We start from the raw sequence: 20,427 nt of genomic DNA, 5'->3' as shown, positions 1-20,427 counted from the left end.
CATCAAACTGAAAAGGCTTTCAAGAGACATCTGAGATTCTCTCAGTGAAATACAAAGTATGTCCCCAAGATAAGAACTCAGGAATTGCCTAGGACTGGTTAATCTGACATTTCCCTGCCTGACGCCACTTCTAGTTTCCAGGCCAGCAAAATTCAGACAGTGTGTGTAAGCCACATTCTGAAGTGTGACAGGAGCCTTAAATAAAGGTGGCAGTTTATTACAAAGGAATTGCCTGCTCACAGCCATAGCTTTGGATACAGTCCCCATCTTCCTTACCCAAATGTGATCCTAGGATTTTAATCTTCTTTGCCAGGAAAGCAGCATGAACGTTCTAAGTCTTGGTTTCTTCATCTGTCACGTGGGGACATGAGTAGTACCTGCTTCCCTGTGCAGTGCATACGGAGCTCGGTGGCAGCACGTGTTCAGTAAATACTAGCCTTCATGTTTTTAATTCCAGTTCTCGTTACTCATAGAACTGCTCCTTACATTTCTGTAGAACTCCAGCTCCTGCTCCAGTTTCCAGGACCAGAAGATTGCCAGCATGTTTGACCTGACACCGGAGTACCGCCAGCAACACTTCCTCACCGGGCTTCTCTTTACTGAACTGGCTGCCGCCTTGGACGCCGAAGGGGAAGGGTACGTTTTAGACATTTAAAATAGAACATGGAGCCAAAAAACGTATGGTCCTTACTAAAGTTTGCGGTCCAACCTCTTTTGCTTGACAAAAAATGCTACCATTCACCAGTTCCGAAGAGTGAAAGCAGCCATGTTTTGGGAAAATGCTGCTATAGGAAAGTGGAAAGGCAGGGGGAAGGGGAGAAAACCATGAAACAGCTCTTTTCAACCACTTATTCACTGAGAAGAACTTGCCAGTTCTACTATAGCAGGTTTCCCAGGGATGCTTGATAAGTGAACTCCTTTGAAACAAAGCTGTTTTTAAAGTACGTCCCTGGGTGATTGGTGTGCATACGGAGGCAGCAGCAAGATAGATGCCACTTGGCTCAAAGCTGACAGAGGAAGCGGCCACTGATGAGAAGGTAGTTGCCCCATGTCCAGATTAGGTTTCTTGCAAAAAGACCTTCCCAGTCTAAGAGAGATGCCACAGGTCCAGGACTTACAAATTCTTTCACCACTTACAAACCTGATCACCCACGGGCAAGTGGCAATATCTAGACTTGAAGTCAACGAACAGGGACTTTTTTTCTTTCCTGCTTTCCCTCTGCTGCATAAGCCCATAGGATCAGACCCGACTGGACAGAAGCAGACAGGCCTTCCAAAATACTATACATTCTGTTCAACAGTTACTGAATGCCTACCATGGGGCAGACACAGTTGAGTGTCGGAATATATCAGAGATATATCAATGCACAAAACTGACAAAATACCCTGTGCCCATAGAGCTCACCATTCAGGGCCTCAAATCCAAGTATCATGAGAATTGGAAAACAATTTAGGTTCAGTCGTTTTGGTGTTCAGATTAGGCCCACAGAATTGAAGGAACCTGCCCAAAGTTACACAGCAGAGCCTAATCTAGAGCCACGGTCTCCTGAGTCTCTCCCGTGGGCCCACCCTCCCGCACCACGTCATCCCGCTGCCCGGGACACCTGCGTTCTTCCTTACTCTGCTGAAGAAGTTTTTGGAATAGAGCATGCTGCTTAGTGGCAGCGTTGCTGTATATTATAGATTCTCATTTAATCGGAAGTTCTCAAGTTCTCTCAAAGTGCTTATAATTTTGTGAAGAAAACAGGGCCACCCTTTTGGAAACAATTACAGGAACACAAATTTGTGTAACTTTGATGACAAACGTGTGCTCAGCACTTTGCCCATACTGATCTCGCCTAATGAGTGTTAGGTCTCTGTCTCCTTGTAGGTCAGTGTGGGAATCTCATCTTCTTAGCTCTGAATTCTGCCTCCTTCCAGAAATTCGGGTGTCGAGTCTGTCCTTAGAGAGCTTCATTTTCCAAGGCTTCAATTTCATCTTCTTTTCTCAACCCTAAATAAATCTGTCTCAATTTTCTCAATAGAACATTCTACCCTATAACATAAACTTCCACACAAAGCGCCCTGATACATATGCTGGGAAGGTGCTGGGAAGGAGGCTTGTGCACAAAGAAAATTGCCTTCACACACACACAAACACACACTCTGTCTTAATTGTCCTTGAGTAACACTTGTTTACAGGATTTCTGAAAGTACTCTTCAGTACTCACATAAGCAGTGGTTTCTGCTTTCCATTTCACTTCTGGTGATACGTCTAGGGAAACAGCCTTGACATCTGTTTTGATTCCTTATAAAATTGTTGCTTTTATTTTACTAGCAATAGAGGATGTTCAGAGGTCATCATGTAATCATGTTGAATCACCTAGGTATGTTTTTCAGACACACACACACACACACACACACACACACGGTATCTTTTCTACCTCCCAGAGCATAACTAATTAAGAGCGTCACTCCTTTGGCAACAGTTATCCCCGATTGCTGAGTTGTCAGTTACCCTCCTGGAGAATCATTATAAATACTGTCATAGACTTTACCATGTGGGCAAAAACCTCCGAAACATCTTATGTTTTAACAACGCTTCCTCTTGATTAGTACTTCCTTTTGCTGCCAAGGCAATTAATAGACTCACCAACACCTGCCCATCTGAGGTGCAGGGCCAGTGGGACTCATCTCATACCTGAACTCCTAAAAGGAGCCATAGCTCTAGTTTCTAAGGGATCTCTCTGGAACCGCCCCTCCCCCTTTGCCTGAGGGTGTCCCCAGATGTCCACACATCATTAAATCCATAGTGATTTTCAAGCATGTGGAAAGATTATCTAGCATCTTTGAGTTATGCTACCAGATTCTTAAAGAAGAATTAATTCCAATCCTTCACACACTCTTCCAAAAAAAGAAGAGGAGAGAATTCGTCCCAACTCATTCTATGAGGCCAGCATTACCCTGATGGTAAAAGCAGACAATGATATCACAAGAAAACTGCAAACCAGTATGAATATAGATGTAAATATCCTCAACAAAATACCAGCAGACTGCACCCAACAACATATTAAAAGGATTCTATACAGTGGCTAACTAGGATTTATCCCAGGAATGCAGGATTGGTTTAGCATCTGAAAATCAACTGATATAATACATTATATGAATAGAATAAAGGACAAACCCACTCAGTCATCTCAATAGATGAATAAAAAAGCAGTTGACAAAATCCAGTACTTCTTTTTGAAAAAACACTTAAACCCTGTAGGAATTTATGAGAATTCCCTCAGCCTCATAAAGGCATCTATGGAAAACCTACAGCTAACATACTTTTTGGTGAAAGACTGAATACTTTCCTTCTAAGTTCAAGAGCAAGACAAGAATATTCACTCTTGCTTCTTCTGTTCAGCATTGTACTGGAAGTTCTACCCAGGGCAGTTAGACAAGAAAATGAAATAAAAGGCATCCATATTAGAAAGGAAGAAGGAAAGCTGTCTCTATTCACAGATGACATGACTTGTTTATGGAAAATCCCAAAGGACCCACTAAAAATTATTAAAGGTAATAAATGAGTTCAGCAAGGTTGCAAGGTACAAGACCAATACACAAAAATTAATTGTATTTCTATATGCTTGTGATGAACAATATGAAATTAAGAAAAACAATTCCACTTAAAATAGCATCAAAAGAATAAAATATGGGGGAATAAATTCAACAAAAGAACTACAAGACTTGTACACTGACAACTACAAAACACTTTAGAAAAAAATAATGAGATCTAAATAAATGGAAAGGCATGACAGATTTCTGGATCAGAAATTTTAATATTGTTAAGATGGCAATACTCTCCAAATTATCTACAGATTCAGTGCAGTTCATCTCAACATTCCAGAGGGCCTTTATAGAAATTGACAAGCTGATACTAAAATTCATGTGAAAATTTAAGAGACCCCAATATAGCCAAAACAATCTTGAGAAAGAAGAAGATTGGAGGATTCACACTTCCCAATTTCGAAACATACTACAAAGCAAAATTAGTCAAGATGATGTGGTTCTGACATAAAAATAGACATATAAATTAATTAAACTGGATTGAGTTTAGAAGTAAATCTTCACACTTATAGTCAACTGATTTTTCAACAAGAGTGCTGGAACAATTCAATGGTGAAAGAATCGTGTTTTCAACAAATGGCCCAGGAAAAGCTGGATATCCACATTCAAAAGAATGAAGTTGGACCCCTATCTCACACCACATACAAAAGTTAATGCAAAATGAATGAAAGACCTAAATGTAAGTGTTAAAATCATAAAACTCTTAGATGAAATCATAAGGGTAATCTTCATGAAATTTGATTAGGCAGTAGTTTCTTAGATCTGACACCAAAAATACACCCAACAAAAGAGAAAAAAAAAAGTTAGATCTCATTAAAATTAAAACTTCTGTGATTTATAGGACATCATTAAGAAAGTGAAAAGACAACGAACAGAATGGGAGAAAATATTTCCAAATCATAGATCTAATAAGGGATTTGGTTCTAAAATATATTTTTTAAATCTTACAACTCAATAATTAAAGAACAAATAACTCAAATTTTTAAAGGACAAAGGATCAGAATAGACATTTCTCCAACAAAGATATGACCAATAAGCACTAAAAAGGTTTTCAACATAATTAAAAACATATCAAAATCAGTTAAATATCCCTTCTGTCTTAGTTCCTTTAGACTGCTGTAACAATATCATAGACTAGGTGGCTTATAAACTGCAGAATGTATTTCTCACAGTTCTGGAGGGTGGGAAATTCAAGATCAAGGTGCTGGCAGATTCAATGTCTGATATGGACACACTCCCTAGTTCATAGATGGCCATCTTCTTGCTGTGTCCCCCATGGCAGAGGGGGCAAAAGAGCTCTCTGGGGTCTCTTTTATAAAGGCACTAATCTCATTCAAGTGGACTCTGCTCTCATGACCTAAAGCCCTCCCAATGCCCCCACCACCACCAAACACAATCACACTGGAGATTAGGTTTCAACATACGAATTTTGGGGAGGGGATCACAAACTTTCAGTCCATAGCATCTTCATACCCACTAAGATGGCTTTAATATAAAAGACAAATAATAACAAGTATTGGCAAAGAGAAAAATAGAACCTTCATACACTGCTGGGGGGAATGTAAAATGGTGCAGCCACTATAGAGAACAGTTTGGTGTTTCCTCTAAAGACTAAATGTAGAGTCACCATGTGATCTAGTAATTCTACCCTGAGGTAGATACTCAAGAGAAATAAAAGCTATAACCACAGATACTCATAGCAGCATTCACAATTCATATTAGCCCCAAAGTAGAAACAACCCAAATGTCCATCAGTTGATATGTGATGTGTCCATGCAGTGGAATATTCTTCAACAATAAAAATGAATGGAGTAGTGATGCTACAACCTGATGAACTTTAAACATCATGCAAGCAGCAGAGCCAGGGCTAGAACACAGGCAGTTTGTCTCTGGATTCTGTACACGCCCACCCTACTTTCTTTGGTTTTCACATTGTCACCCCATTGTTTAGGAGCATTCTGGTCAACCTCCCTTCACCACAACCTTTGGCTTTCTGTGTTGTGCCAACAGGATCAGCAAAGTGCAAAGGAAAGCTGTCAGTGCCATCCACAGCCTGCTCAGTTCTCACGACCTGGACCCGCGTTGTGTCAAACCAGAGGTAAAGGTCAGAGTCGCTGCCCTCTACCTGCCTTTGGTTGGTATCATTTTGGATGCTTTGCCACAGCTCTATGACTTTACAGGTAATGACACCATCTATTTCCTTCTTAGGATTGATAAAGGACCCCTGCCAAACGCCCCACTAGAATGAGGTTTCTCTTACTAGCTCCAGTGCTGATATACTTATGTGAGCAGTTCTTCACACCTGTGCTCTCCAACCCTTTTTAACATAGGTCCCATGTATACATGTATTTTTTAAGGCACATAACCGTATGTATATTTTCTATTTAGAAATTGTTTTATTCATTCATTCATTGGTCCGCTGGTATGTGATGAATGTTACAGGCCGTACACCACTAAGGGTGAGATAATAACAGAATTACTCCCTTTGGAGATCCCTGCTCTAACGCCTTAAAATAAAGGTGTTCCTTCTCTTTTCTTATACGAGTGTTTAAGGAAAGAAGCAGACTCAAATGACCCTTAACACCTGTTCCATGAAAGAAAAAGTGTCATGGTGTCTATCACTATTGGAAATTCTGCCGTGGCAGAAGAATTTTGCCTTTGGCACTAAGAAGCTCATTCTAAGGTTAGAAGTCAGTATCACCCACTTGGCCACAAGAGGAAAGGATAGATTGTCTAAAAGGCATTTGTGTACCTCCTGAGTTTGTTTGCATATTACAGTGTGGATTAGGGAAAGCAGACAAATAGAAGTACCATCTCCCCAAAATAACAGCTTCTCTGAGACCTGAGAAGACAGTCCTGTCTGCCTGCCCTCCCCATAGGACACACACACGCGCACGTGCACACACACACACACACACACAAGTTTGGCCACTTCAGAGTGGTTCTTGCTTTTCCTTCAGTGAAAGGGAAGCTCTTAGAAATTACCAAGCTGCTCTCTTGAAGAAGAATCTTGAGGAATGTTTACTTGAGCCCAGCACCCTTGCAAGCAGTCATGCTCAGAATCTTGGAACCATTCATGTTTTCCTGCTTCCTCCAAATGCAAAGTGTTATGTATGACTAAATTATTTCTAAAATTCTTATGGTGACAATTATTTAACTCATAAAAATGAACCCAAAAATAGGCAAAGAAATTATGGAAGCAAGCTTAGCATTTGCAGGCTAAGATGCATAGAGCTTCCTCTGATGGTGCCTGCCTGGAGGGCAAATGGAGAACAGAATTGTCTTCAAAATTTAAAGATGAAATTCAGAGCATGACAGGTGACTTGCAGACCATTTCTAGAACTTTGCTTGGATGTTTCAAGAAAGTTTCATTTGAAGACCTATGACTTATTTGTCGAAGCAGGGAATCATGTTAGCACACATTATCCAAAGCTTCTGTGTTGATTAGAATTTCCAAATCAGTCACTTGGGGTCAGAACTTTTCAGCACTTGGTCTTTGAGGCTTTGTGGTTCCTTTATGAATGTACTGAATTTTATAGTCATGATGTATCTAACAAGTGGGAAAACAGTAAAAATATTCTATTATTAGAGGTAATATAGTGCATCTATTACATATGAAATCTTTCAATTGATAAACTAGTAAGACTATAGTATTTTTTAAAAAGATACAGCTGAATTCAGATTCCAGCCCGTTTATTGCTATATGTGACTTTGAAAAGTTCCTTAGCCTTTTATGTCTTGGCTTCCTTTCCTCAGCTGTGAAAATGTGGTAATGATGTCTATATCTTAGGGTTGTGATAAAGATGAAATGAGAGATCTTCTATAAAAGCATTTTGTGCAGCAAATGTTTATATTCTTCCCTCTTTTTCTTATCAGCATGACCCTATGCATATTTGGAGGAACTGAGAATGCGTCCTCAAATTCCTCCCGATAATGTTATCGGTTCTTAACATGATTGCCACATACTCTTCATTTCAACGTTTGTTTAAAAACTCAATTGCTTTTAAAAAATAGTGAATTATTATTTTTAAAAATTGAGTTCTGTTTTCAGAAGTTTGGCAGGTGAAAATACCGTTCAAACTCTAATTTTTCTGAAAAATTGAAAGTCAAAACACTATAACGTTGACAGGTCTAATAAAATTACGAGTTTTTAATGAGTCAGTCTCACATGTTTTAACACACTTTTCTCAGCACTGCTTAGACAGATACTTTCTGTGTATGTGATTGATCATGGTCTTAAAAACCAGCCTTTTAAATGGTGGACCCTTATTTTGTTTACATACATATAGATCTATATATAAATACAGGTACATCTATAATACATAGATACAATAAATTAGCATTCATTTTAAACATTCAAAATTTAATAAATTACTGCTGAATTTGTGATAGGAGCTTGTTATTCTCTAAGGTATTTGTTTAATTTTGTAACTGTAGGTTCCTTTCTATTTGGTCATTTGTTTAAAATATATGAATATTGTAAAAACATCATATTACAGGAAAGTGTTATGAAAGCTCTGAAATTTTTCTCACAATTAAAAAATTAATTTCCAGCCTAATCTTGTGCTGGACATTTTGCCTCTTTCATTAGGCTGCTTTTTCCTATAGATGGTAAGAGATAAATAATGCCAAATCTCAGGTTTAACATTACTGTGCTGACCTTAGTAACTACGTATCAGTCACACAGGAGGTAGTGGATAGGAAACATAGGGAAATACTGTCTTTTCATTTTTGATGGCGTGAAGGATTTTTTTCGTAAGACTTTTTAAAAAGCAATTTTGGGTTTACAGCAAAACTGAGAGGAAAGTACAGAGGTTTGCCATTTACCCCTTACCCCCACTCATGCATAGCCTCCTCCGTTTTCAACATCCACCACCAGGGTGGTGCACTTGTTACAATAGATAAACCTCCGCTGAGACAACATAATCACCCGAAGTTGATACTGTACATTAGGGTTTACTCTTGGAGGCCTACATTCTAAGGGTTTGGACAAATGTGTAATGATACGTGTCCATCATTGTAGTATCGTGCTAATTAGTTTCTCTGCCCTAGAATTCTCCTGGGCTCTGCCTATAAATCCCTCCTTCCCCCAACCCCTGGCAAACACTGAACTTCTTACTGTCTCCATAGTTTTGCCTTTCCAGAATGTCATATAGTTGGAATCATACAATATGAAACCTTTTCAGATCGGCTTCTTTCACTTAGTAATATGCATTTAAGTTTCCTCCATGTCTTTTCATGGCTTAATAGCTTATTTCTTTTTAACATTGAATAATATTCAGTTGTCTGGATGTGCCATAGTTTATTTATCCATTCACCTACTGAAGGACATCTTGGTTGCTTCCAAGTTTTGGCAGTTGTGCATAAAGCTGTTATAAGCATCCATGTGCAGATTTTTGTGTGGACATAAGTTTTCAACTCCTTTGGGTAAATACCAAGGAGCACGATTTTTGGATCATGTGCTAAAACCAATAAAATTTTAATTGCAGCCGCAGATGCCCGTAGTGGAAAAGGTCGTGCCAATGGCTCAGATGAAGAACAAGAAGGGACCAGTGCAATTAACCAGAATGTGGCACTGGCCATAGCTGGGAATCACTTTAATCTGAAGACAAGTGGAACAATGCTGTCTTCCCTGGTATGTTGGGGCACTTTTCTCTTGTCTGTTTTTTATTTTGTGCCTTTTCCCATCCTCCAGTAGGCTTGTTCTTATATTCATCTACCAGAACCCAACCTAGAGTAGACAGTGAGCGTTCTGCCTCATTGCTTGATGCTGGAAAGACGCATCATGAGGCTAGCAGTTGAGAAGGGAGATGGCACAGTTGAGGCAGTGCACAGTCAGACAGGATTCTGGCAACAGCAAGAGACTCACAGATCAAATTCAGACAGTTTCAATGGTGGTAAGTTCAAAGCTCAGAAAACGAAGAAACTTGAACATGGGAAATCTAGGATCACTGCAAAGGAGCTCAAACCAAGGCTCCCTCAGGTGGGAGGCTTCAGCAGTGTTCATTCTATGTGTTTGTTATTCATTCTGTGTCTGCCTCAAAAAAGAAGATTGAAGGGGGCTGGTCACTTGGTAGGGTGTGTCTTCAGCCTTTCTAGCTCCCCAGGGAGCCTAAGCAGGATTGTTTGGCTCTGTCTTTTTACACAGATTCTGTGGGCTTGAAGAGGGGCTCCTCCGGGAATATAGCCCCTGCTTCACTGGAGGTGGGATCCACCTCTGTTCCTTGCTGAGCTCTGGCAATCCCTTTGTCAAGACAGCACTGCCTCCTCCAGCTTCATTTAACTTTGCATTTCAGTGTGGTGTTCCCATGTGCAGAGATCTCGACCTGGTTCTTTCCTGGGAAGGCAGCATATAGACCTCACTCTGCTTTGCTAGGTGACTTTCTCCTCTTCCCTCCTGCACCAATCCCCCCGTCCCTCATACACCCCCATGAAAGCTGAAGAGCAGAGAAGTAAAAAAGAGAAAAGACGTTGGAGAGTTGACATCACTCATCCAACAGTTTAATAAATATGGTGTGCTACTTTGGACTCTGTGACAAAGAAGCTAAATCTTGAACAGTCAGGGTATTTCAGGAACCCAGCCAGGGAAGTTCAAGGCTATACGTCCAGACCTGCTGTCTCTAGGTGAAGGAGAAATACTTGAAGATCTTAGCAGCTTAGAAGCCCCTGTGTATCACTGAGATTGAGATTGGGGGAGGGATGACGTGGTTAAGGTCCCCACGGCAAACCACCAGACCACACTGTTCCAGAAACAGAGGCTGCCCACAGTGACCATGGCTGAGTGACTGGTTAGAATGCTGCCTCAGGCAAGCCCCTTTGCCAAGCAGCCCAGCTCAAAGAACACAGCTTCCCCTGCCGCGGGGAGGCAGGGTTCCTGGAAACAGATCCCCAGCCTAGGAAGAAGTCCAGTTGCTGTGTCCTAAGAAATGAGCATCCCTTTCACTGTGCCCGCTGCTCAACCTTCTCCCCTAAGTCCATCTCCCTATCTGCCTCCTTCCAGCCCTACAAGCAGTATAACATGCTGAATGCCAACGTGACCCGAAACCTCATGATTTGCTTCCTCTGGATCATGAAAAATGCTGATCAGAGCCTCCTTAGGAAGTGGATTGCCGACCTACCATCGATGCAACTCAACAGGATTTTAGATCTCCTTTTCATCTGTGTCTCGTGTTTTGAATACAAGGTACACGTAGGGTGACTCAGTTTCACACTGGCTCTTATCTCCCAAGTTCTATCCTGTCCTGTCACTGTTACCCTTTGTAGGGCTTCATTAATTTTGTCTTGTTTCTGTAGTAAAGTCCATAACCTATTTGCATATCGGTAACCTAGCTAGATATTATAATTACACCGTGAAAAGATCTCTGCCTTCTGTAGAGAGAACCTCATTCCTGTTAACAGGATTTCAACTGTTGCATCCCCCAGAATATATATGTTGCATATGTCCAAACTGGCTGATGTCAATGTGGGGTGTTCCGTCTTTAGGATTCTCCCCATGGGCAGAGATCCCACAAAACTTAATATCCTTCTGCCTCTGTCCCATCCAGGGAAAGCAGAGTTCTGACAAAGTCAGTACCCAAGTTCTGCAGAAGTCAAGGGATGTGAAGGCCAGGCTAGAAGAGGCTTTGCTCCGCGGGGAAGGGGCCAGAGGGGAGATGATGCGGCGCTGCCGGGCTCCAGGTGTGTTGGGTCGGCCGTTCCTGCTCTCCGCCAGTGAGCTTTGTACCCTTTGTGGGAAGGAGTGTCCTCCTCGCATGATGAGTAGACATCATCACTTTCTTAAGACGTTATAGTAATAGAGATAAGCAGGTTCAAGCATGATGTGTGTAATGTTAGCCCTTTGCCTCTAAGAGAAAGCTCCCCTCTTGAGATCACAGGAACCCTAGAAATGTCCCCAAATGTCATCTTCTGTTTAAAACTTGTTGGTGGTAAAATGTCCCATCCAAGAATGTGAGTCATAGGACGTGATGAACTGTGTATCACTCAAGGCCGACACTTCACCCCAAGCTATTTGAACATCTGTGTAGAGCATGGTCAAGACACTGGAAAGTTCATGTTCCAAGATTACCTCCCCAAACCATGCAGGGCACTGTTACAGTGGAACCAACCCCCGTCCAGTGGTCTTGGAGTGTCCAGCCTTCCAGGGATCCCATCACACGAGGAATGATCTCCAAAAAGCTGAGCTCTCCTCTGTAGGATAGAGTGAAGTGTGCAGGCACCCCCAGTCTTATTCACTGTGCTCAAGTAAACAGAGTGACAGCTCCTTCTATGCAATGGGACACAATGGCACAGAACTTGGAAGGAGCTGAGCTTTTTCAGTGGGGGTCGGGCACCCTCATGCAACACCAACACTCTCCTTTTCTGTAATTCAGCAAGAACCTCCAATTTCACCGCAGCCCTGTGTTCGTGAGAAATGTGCTTGTTGACACTCCAGAAAGACAGGCGTTCTTCTAAACTCTAGCCTATTGTTCAAAGACCAGGTCAGCCCGGACTTGACGGACCTGGCTCTGGGCTTTGCCTCCTGCCAGCATCCAGCATGGATTCTAATTAGTCAGAGAAGCTGGGCTGCCTCCTCCCAGTTGAGCTTGTTACGGAACTTCTGGTTATCTTGCTAATGCTAATCAAATTCCTATCGTGCATTTCTTAACTCCTAGGGAATGACCGATTTCCAGGCCTAAATGAAAACTTGAGATGGAGGAAAGAGCAGACACATTGGCGGCAAGCTAATGAGAAGCTAGATAAGTGAGTCACTCAGCAACTTTGTGCTACTTTTACCTAAACTCCAAAACTGTTTTTCCCAGGCGACTTGTGTTACTGAGACAGCTACATCCTTCCAAGCATAAGAAAATGAAACGTTATTATCTGTGTAAATTCAGCTCATCCAAGGTATAAAGAGTTACGACTTCCAGCTCTTAAACATTTATCACATTCATAAGCATTTAAAGAAAACTAGTATTTAGCAATCTCAGCTAGCTTAACAAAAGCTGCTGATGAGGTAAGACAGTGTACCCAGGACCACATCATTTCAATCCATATTTCCACTCTAGGAATGTGTACAAAGATGTATATATTCAGTGATATTTATGTCAGCATTGCATAAAATTATTTTTAAAAACTGGAACATTCTAAATGCTTGAGAATAGGGAAATACGTAACGAACTATTAGGTTGGCATTTAAATGTTTTCAAATCATTATAATGATATGACAGATGCTTATGCTATACTGTTACATGAACAAAGAAGAAAAGACACTTGTTTGTAGAGTATAGTCTTAAATCTCTAACTACACATAGTAAATACATTTTTAAAAGACTAGAAGGAAATTTACCACAACATAGACCATGGTTTTCTTTGGGTGTTGAGAATATTTGTAAATGAAGTTTTCCTCTTTCTACTTCGCTGTATTTTTTTTTTCATTCTTTTAATCGAAAACTGTCAAACATATCGAAAGTAGAGAAAGTAGGATAATGGATCCCTAGGTACTCATCACCCAGCTTCAACAGTGATTCCAGCTTCACTTGGATTTCATGAGAACAGATGAACTGATGAATAAAACACTCTGATTCCTTACAAGAGGACCTGAGAGAGAAGCAGCACTCAGCAATTTCCTATTCCCTAATGGATGGTAGCCAGTGACGTCCAGCAGGATGTTAGATGGCCTGCCCCACAGGAATGCAGACTTGCTTCTCATTGGAAAAGGCAAAAGGCCTGTACTTGACTTTGCAACCCCAAGGTGGTCTTCAGAAAGTCAAGACACTGACTCTTCCCTGACCAGGTTCTGAAGCATCACCCTTTCCTAATCTAGCAGCATCGCCAGTAGCCAAATTCACATCACACCCAGTCTCACTCCCTCCAGCTTATTGCAGAAGCTTCCTTGTCTCAGATCTGGAGCTGGTTCTCAGGCATGAAATGCAAGAATGGCCCTGAAGCTCTAAACAACCATCTGATTGACTACCCTAGTTGCTAGTAGCAACCAATAATTGTTTTCCTACCCATTTTGTTATTTTTATAATTGTCATCATTATTCATAATAGTGGGGATGAGGCTGGCCTGGAGACTTTACCTAGAAAATCCTTGTAACCAGGCACCAATCACAGAAAGCACCCTATATTTCTTAGTTACCTGTAACCAGCTGCTTTGTTTTCTCTTCATGATTGAGTATTCAGAAGATTTCTTTACACTGGGAACACAGATTACTGTCATTGCAAAATGCCCAGATTTGATATGCACTTTAATTTGACCTTTTTTTGTTTCTTAGAACAAAGGCAGAGTTAGATCAAGAAGCCTTAATCAGTGGCAATCTGGCTACAGAAGCAAATTTAATCATCCTGGATATGCAGGAAAACATTATCCAGGTGAGGACCACAAACATCTGATCTATTCAACATGAATATGTTTCCTGGAATTTAATAAGGAATTCTTTACAGAAAATTGTGGAAGAAATCAGTGTGATCTAAAATGCTTTTTCTTAGAAAATGAAGTTGGGAAGTTCACTGTTTACAGTAGTGTCCACCTTACAAATTCCAGAGATACTTTACATTCTTCTGGCTTCATTGATTTGCTGCTCACTTAGGAGTTTGACAAACTGACCCTCGTAGTTAAATCCACCTGAGTGCCTGCCAAGTTTATAATGTGGTTGGCGAGCTTATAGTTCACTATCTAGAATAGGGGTGGTAGGTAGCCTTTTTTTTTTTTGATGGGTCAACTCCATTTGAATTATGGCTGATGTCTGTATGGGAGCTAAGATTATGACTGGACTAGGTAAAAAGAGTGCTAAATGTGATTAAATGATGTCTGTTTCGGACACAAATTAGTGAAGAAAAGCCATTTGCACCATAAATTTGCCATCCCTGCCATAGAAAAGTGCAGCATCACTGTGAACTTCACAGTAATACAGTTCACCATATGAATTTCATCTTCTAACTTAGCATTTCCAAAAATTCTCAAGACATCTAAGTGATAATGGGTTTTTGGTTGACCTGAAAAATGGGTCCTTACATGTTTCCAATGAGAAATCATTTACTAGAATAGACCCAGTATTGCTTTGTAGGGCTGGAAGAAGAAATATTGTTGAAACATAGCTGAACCGTAGTAATCCATCTTTTAAGTTGTCTTTTAAAAAGTAATTACTGTACAAAAATAACAACAAAAAGCATGTTGTATCTTTGATAAATACTTGGTATCAAATATTTGGCATCACGTTGATTATGTCTTTATGCAATACTGCTTTGAGTGCTGTATTCTTAACACCCATCCTCAACGTGTATTTGCAGTTTTCGGAACAGCTGAAACTTGCCATTGTCTTTGGTGGTGTTAGTCCTACTGCAGTTGATAAATAAGCTTCTATTTAGAAACACTGCTGCCACCAGCAGCCCCTATTGTACTGGGAGGCTCACAATTGTGTTATGAAGCCCACAAGGAAAGCTGAAGAACATTCCAAAAGCTGTTGTCCAGGATTGGGGGAGGTGTGCCTTATAACTTAGTTCAGTAGCCCAGAACTAGGCATAAATCCCAAATCAGTTGAGAGTTTTGAAATAAAGTCATGTGAAAATAGGTCTTCAGCGCTCACGGTCATGGAAGGTATGTGTAGTGCTTTCCCAGGTCCTTAGGATCTTAGACTGAGAGATGGAACAATTAGCATTACTGTGCTAACTACCAAAAGCATCTACTTGTGTCTTCACATCTCAGTTCACTGGCACAGCACAGGGATTCAGTGATGCTGTTCTTTTGTCCCCCCAGGCAAGCTCAGCTCTGGACTGTAAAGACAGCCTGATGGGAGGCGTGCTCAGGGTACTGGTGAATTCTCTGAGCTGTGATCAGAGCACCACCTATCTGACTCACTGCTTTGCGACACTCCGAGCTCTTATTGCCAAGGTAAATATGGAACGCTTATTTTCTTACTCTTAATTAAGAGTTAAGATTCTCATCTGTCTAGCTTCACATTTCTCATTTCAGGTGCACCAAAACCCACAGACCACTGTATTAAGTGCCACTGCGGTAAATGTGTTAAGTCTCACTAGGAAGGAGGCAGGTACACTCATTCTGTGGGACTCACCATGCAGAGGGAAAACAGTGCCTCTCACACTAGAAATGTGGGCCAAATTGTAGAAATTTGAAATTTAGCTGCTTGCTAGAGACATTAGAGTGCAAATCAATTAAGCAACTTTGTTTTTCACCTATTTTTTAACCTTATCTGAGTAAGATTAAAGTCCTATACGTAACTCCCATTACTAAGTCTTACAAAATGTCACGTCATGAAATGTCAGAAGGTTTAGAAATAAATTTCTCGTAGCCTGAAGAATATAGGTTTTCCTTAGTTAAATTGGTCTATCACAGATTCCTGTCTCCCCCTTTATTGAAAAGCTTGACTGATGCCTCCTACCTGAGATCTTTTATATTGAGAAAACAGAAACACTGCTGGCACCAGCAGCCCCTATTGTACTGGGAGGCACACAACTGTGTTTTGAAGCCCACAAGGAAAGCTCTCCCCTGTCAGGATCATTTTCTCTTTTTCAATCACCAGTGATTTCCAGGGAACCCAATAAACTCAGGACGAGTTATGACTTCACCAGGGAATGCAGCATGGCTAACCAGGCAGCTAATTATGCAGCCCTGATCTTAGCTGAGCAGTTCATAATGAGATCTTAAGTTGACGCCATCATTTCACTTCATCTTCTGACTCAAGTAGCTCATTATCTTTATGGAGCAGTGTCTTAACTCTTCTGGGCTTTTTGCTTGTCCAAGCAGACATTTACATATTTCAACAGGCATCTAGTCCAGAAAGTGGATGAAAGTGCCAAGTGATGTCTAATGGCCCCTTGTCTCTCCTAGTTTGGCGACTTGCTGTTTGAGGAGGAAGTGGAGCAGTGCGCGGACCTGTGTCAGCGAGTGCTGCATCACTGCAGCAGCAGCATGGACGTCACCCGCAGCCAGGCCTGCGCCACACTGTACCTCCTCATGAGGTTCAGCTTTGGAGCCACCAGTGTAAGCGCTCAGGGCAACCCAGAATCCATAGAGGGAGTCAGTGCAAAGCAGTGGTTTCAGAAAAGTTGGTACTATTACAATTGACTTCTTTCCTGTGTGGAGGAAACAATTGAGCATGTAGGTGGATAGCAGCTTTTGTTTGTTTGAATTTGCATCTAAAAGTGAATACTGGGCTCGCTTTGGCGGCACATACACTAAAATTGGAATGATACAGAGATTAGCATAGCCCCTGTGCACGGATGACACACAGATTCATGAAGCTTTCCACATTTTTTGATATCAAAACCAGTAATTGTGAGGGGAGGAGAGTACAGATGCAGGATACTTAAAATGCGTTTGAAGATAAGAGATCAGCAACTAGAAGCAATCACGTATATATACAGAATGTTATACCAAAACCTTATGGTAACTGAAAACAGAAAATCTATAATAGATACACACACACACACACAAAAAAGGAATCCAAACATAGAAGCGAATATTAAGACTAATGAATGCAGTGGTTTCCGTCAGTGTGTTTCAATAAGAAATGCATGAATATATGTAGATTAAAAGTTGTCATCTGTTGGGGGGAAAAATGCAACAGAATTAGGAATTCAGAAGAGTTTGTCCCGTTTCTAAATGCTGATTGACTGGTACCAGAATGAACTGTGGAAGAGAATTTGAAATGATCGCTATCATCTACATCTGCGTTTCCATTGAAGCTTAACAGCCTTTGGAATTCAGCTCTATTACAGAACAGTCAGCCTTTGCCCTAGCTGTCTAGATTTTGGTGTGTTCTTTTGGAATTTACATTTGCGGTCACGTCAATGAGCATGCTAAAGTGATATTAAAAGATAACGTTGCCCGTGGAAGAAAGGCAGGGTCTTCAGAATGTATGAGGTATAAGTATTTAAATGCCTTTAGGACATTCCTCAGAGGCCCTGGGAATAGCCATGTTTTGCCCTGGGCCTGGAAGGAAAGGAGAAACAGAAAGTTGCTGTCTACCCAGAGTCCAGAAATCCCAGAAATCTTGCCCATGAAGATCCTGCTCCTCTTTGCAGTTGAAATATACTCCCAAGAAGAGGAATCATGGCACAAACGGAGACATCCCGTAACCTAGCTCTGTAGGAACCTTCCTTGCCAGATGGATGTGGCCCAGTCGTCAACGAAAATTTAAAAGGCTCTGACAGATTTATATCAGAGCAAGTTCCATTTAAACAACAATATGAATCTTGAATAAAGTATAGCTCACATTTCATTGGAAAAAACGGAAATTATTGAGACTGGGTAAAAGAAACATTGGGGAGTTACTGGTATCTGGCTCTCACGCCCTCAATTATCTACTAGCTGAGTGCCTCTTATTTGTTCTATCTTTATTTTTCCTGACGCAGAACTTTGCAAGAGTAAAGATGCAAGTAACCATGTCTCTGGCATCTTTGGTGGGAAAAGCACCAGACTTTAATGAGGAATACCTGAGAAGATCTTTAAGGACAATTTTGGCCTATGCAGAAGAGGACACAGCCATGCAGACCACTCCCTTCCCCATGCAGGTAGGCTGAAGAGCATGCCTGGTCTCATGCCTGGGATCGGCCAGTTAGAAACTTGCATATAACATATATATATGTGTATCTGTGTGTGTGTGTATATGTGTGTAATATTATATAACTATACATAATATATAATATAAACATAGTTTTATGTTATATAACATTGTATAGAAAATATATACATTATTATGTCATGTGCTATATGGATAATTATATAACATATTATCATATGTATTATATGGAATCTAAGCTCAGGGCCTAAGCTGCCTCCTATCTTTTTGTATAAAAAGCCCTGATGTTCTAGAGCACAGTTTAGGGGCTTCAGGTTGCAAATAACTGAAACTAGTTGAAAGTAATTTAAACAAAAAAGTGTTGGAGAGGAAGATAGTATAAGGATTCAGGACTAATACATGGATCCCAAGGGCCAACTAATATCTGGGCCTCAGAAGTGCCTGGACCTACAAAGATGAAGGTCACAGAGGGTCCGGTCTAGACTCCCCTGTGATCTCTCCTCTCTTAGCAAAGCCTGTCCATGGCTGCCTCTTGGACTTTCAGTGCAATCCTAACTTGTTATCAGGGACTACAAAACTGAGATTGTTTGGGGCACACACTGTTTTGCAGGTGGAGGAACTTCTCTGCAATCTGAATAGCATCTTATATGACACGGTGAAAATGAGGGAATTTCAGGAAGATCCTGAGATGCTTATGGACCTCATGTACAGGTAAAATTCTCTGATAAAATCAAAAAGTGACCATACACAATAGAAAAACAGTGTCGCTAACCTGTTGTCCTTGAAACTTTCTCAATCTGTCTTCAGAATTGCCAAGAGTTACCAGACATCCCCTGATCTGCGACTGACCTGGCTCCAGAACATGGCGGAGAAACACACCAAGAGGAAGTGCTACACAGAGGCCGCCATGTGCCTGGTGCACGCGGCCGCCCTGGTGGCTGAGTATCTGAGCATGCTGGAGGACCACAGCTACCTGCCTGTGGGCAGTGTCAGCTTTCAGGTGGGGGGCAAGTTCAGCTTTTCCTTTTGAAGAATGGTTCTCAACTGGGGACATTTGACAATCTCTAGAGATGTTTTTAGTTGTTACAACTGAGGGTGGGAGGGTGGGAGCTACTGGCTCTTAATGGGTATAATCCAGGGATGCTTCTAAGCATCCTACAATGCGTGGCACAGCTCCTGCCACAAGAAATTGTCTGGCCCCAAACATCTATAATGCCAAGGATGAAAAAAACTGCTGTAGTGTACTATATTTGCCTCTTTTAATTGCTTTACCATCTTTTTTTTTTAAATTATTGCTTATAATAAATGTAGGGTCTATAGGCACTTTAGACATTTCCAAACACCTTCACATCCATGCTTTCATCTGGCGTTCCCCATCAACTAGTGAAGCAGGCAGATAGAGAAGGTATTATTACTCCCACCTCACAGATAAACTGACGCCAATTTTTGTAAGGTCATTTAAACTCTTTCTGGAAGGCCTGTAGTTGGCACAGTACACTGACAACTGCGAAAGTATTTTTTCCAAATATTGGAGAAATTATTTCCCCTCGGGGCCCATTCCTTTAATCATACTCTTCCACTCTACAGTATTCTCCTCTCTAATCCAAAATCAAGAAAGAGCCAGATTGACCAGGGAAGGGAAAAAAAGGCTGAATCAATACTTGTTTAGGATAAACTGAAAATAACCCATAATTAGCACAGGAAAATTGTCTGCCAGGCCTGAAAATTAGCGCAGACTGAGATGCACCGTGACCACTTGAACTGTTTTGCTCAACAGCTGACTACAGTGTTTAGAGGAAACAAAAATTTTATGAGTACCTTTAGAAGCATAATCCATAGAAATGACCCTCCCTGAAACCTGTATGAATATGGTATAGTAATAGAGCCCTTTTCAGGCCAGACTTGCAAAGTCATTTACAAGTGTCTGGATTATTCTTGTTTGAATTTACATGACTCATTTTTATAAAAGGCTTTGTTTTCATTATTGTTCTTCAACACACTTTTGTGATGCTGTGTGAACCAGAAAGGGAGGACAATTCAAAGTAGCTTTCCCAGGCTTGGAGAATAAGGTGTGAAAACTGTTGCTGGTAGAGCCTCTGGTTTCGTGGATACTATTAACCAGCCAAGCTGGGTATTGCTTCATATTATTAACTTCTACTTTCTTATGGTCTTCACTAACAATTATATTTTATCATTTCATTCTCAGCAAAAAAATTTATTCTCAGTTCAGAAATGTTTGTTATAAAAGCCAAAAATTAAGTTATTATCCAAAAAGCATAAAAATATCGCATCTGATTTTGAATCACATAGAAGTG

General features: G+C 40.9%; 1 protein-coding gene and 1 non-coding gene across 7 annotated transcripts in view; both read left to right on the top strand.

Moving 5' to 3' along the window:
* Positions 1 to 20,427, top strand: part of DOCK8 (dedicator of cytokinesis 8) — a 223,965-nt gene that overhangs the window by 180,307 nt on the left and 23,231 nt on the right. For all 6 annotated transcript variants that reach the window (XM_006192725.3, XM_032477776.1, XM_032477777.1 and 3 more), the window contains 12 exons: positions 497 to 636; positions 5,602 to 5,771; positions 9,081 to 9,226; positions 10,592 to 10,774; positions 11,136 to 11,268; positions 12,243 to 12,330; positions 13,847 to 13,943; positions 15,328 to 15,462; positions 16,420 to 16,572; positions 17,946 to 18,104; positions 18,723 to 18,823; positions 18,920 to 19,112. In XM_006192725.3, the coding sequence (XP_006192787.1) occupies positions 497 to 636; positions 5,602 to 5,771; positions 9,081 to 9,226; positions 10,592 to 10,774; positions 11,136 to 11,268; positions 12,243 to 12,330; positions 13,847 to 13,943; positions 15,328 to 15,462; positions 16,420 to 16,572; positions 17,946 to 18,104; positions 18,723 to 18,823; positions 18,920 to 19,112 (1,698 nt within the window). The remainder of the gene's footprint in view (positions 1 to 496; positions 637 to 5,601; positions 5,772 to 9,080; positions 9,227 to 10,591; positions 10,775 to 11,135; positions 11,269 to 12,242; positions 12,331 to 13,846; positions 13,944 to 15,327; positions 15,463 to 16,419; positions 16,573 to 17,945; positions 18,105 to 18,722; positions 18,824 to 18,919; positions 19,113 to 20,427) is intronic.
* LOC116663429 lies at positions 16,743 to 16,846 on the top strand. The gene has a single exon (XR_004319683.1). It is a non-coding gene; the product is annotated as a U6 spliceosomal RNA (small nuclear RNA).

The sequence above is a fragment of the Camelus ferus genome, chromosome 4 (genome assembly GCF_009834535.1).
Source record: "Camelus ferus isolate YT-003-E chromosome 4, BCGSAC_Cfer_1.0, whole genome shotgun sequence".
Lineage (NCBI taxonomy): Eukaryota > Metazoa > Chordata > Mammalia > Artiodactyla > Camelidae > Camelus > Camelus ferus.
Note: the sequence above shows the minus strand (reverse complement) of the source record. Positions and strands in the feature narration are given on the sequence as shown.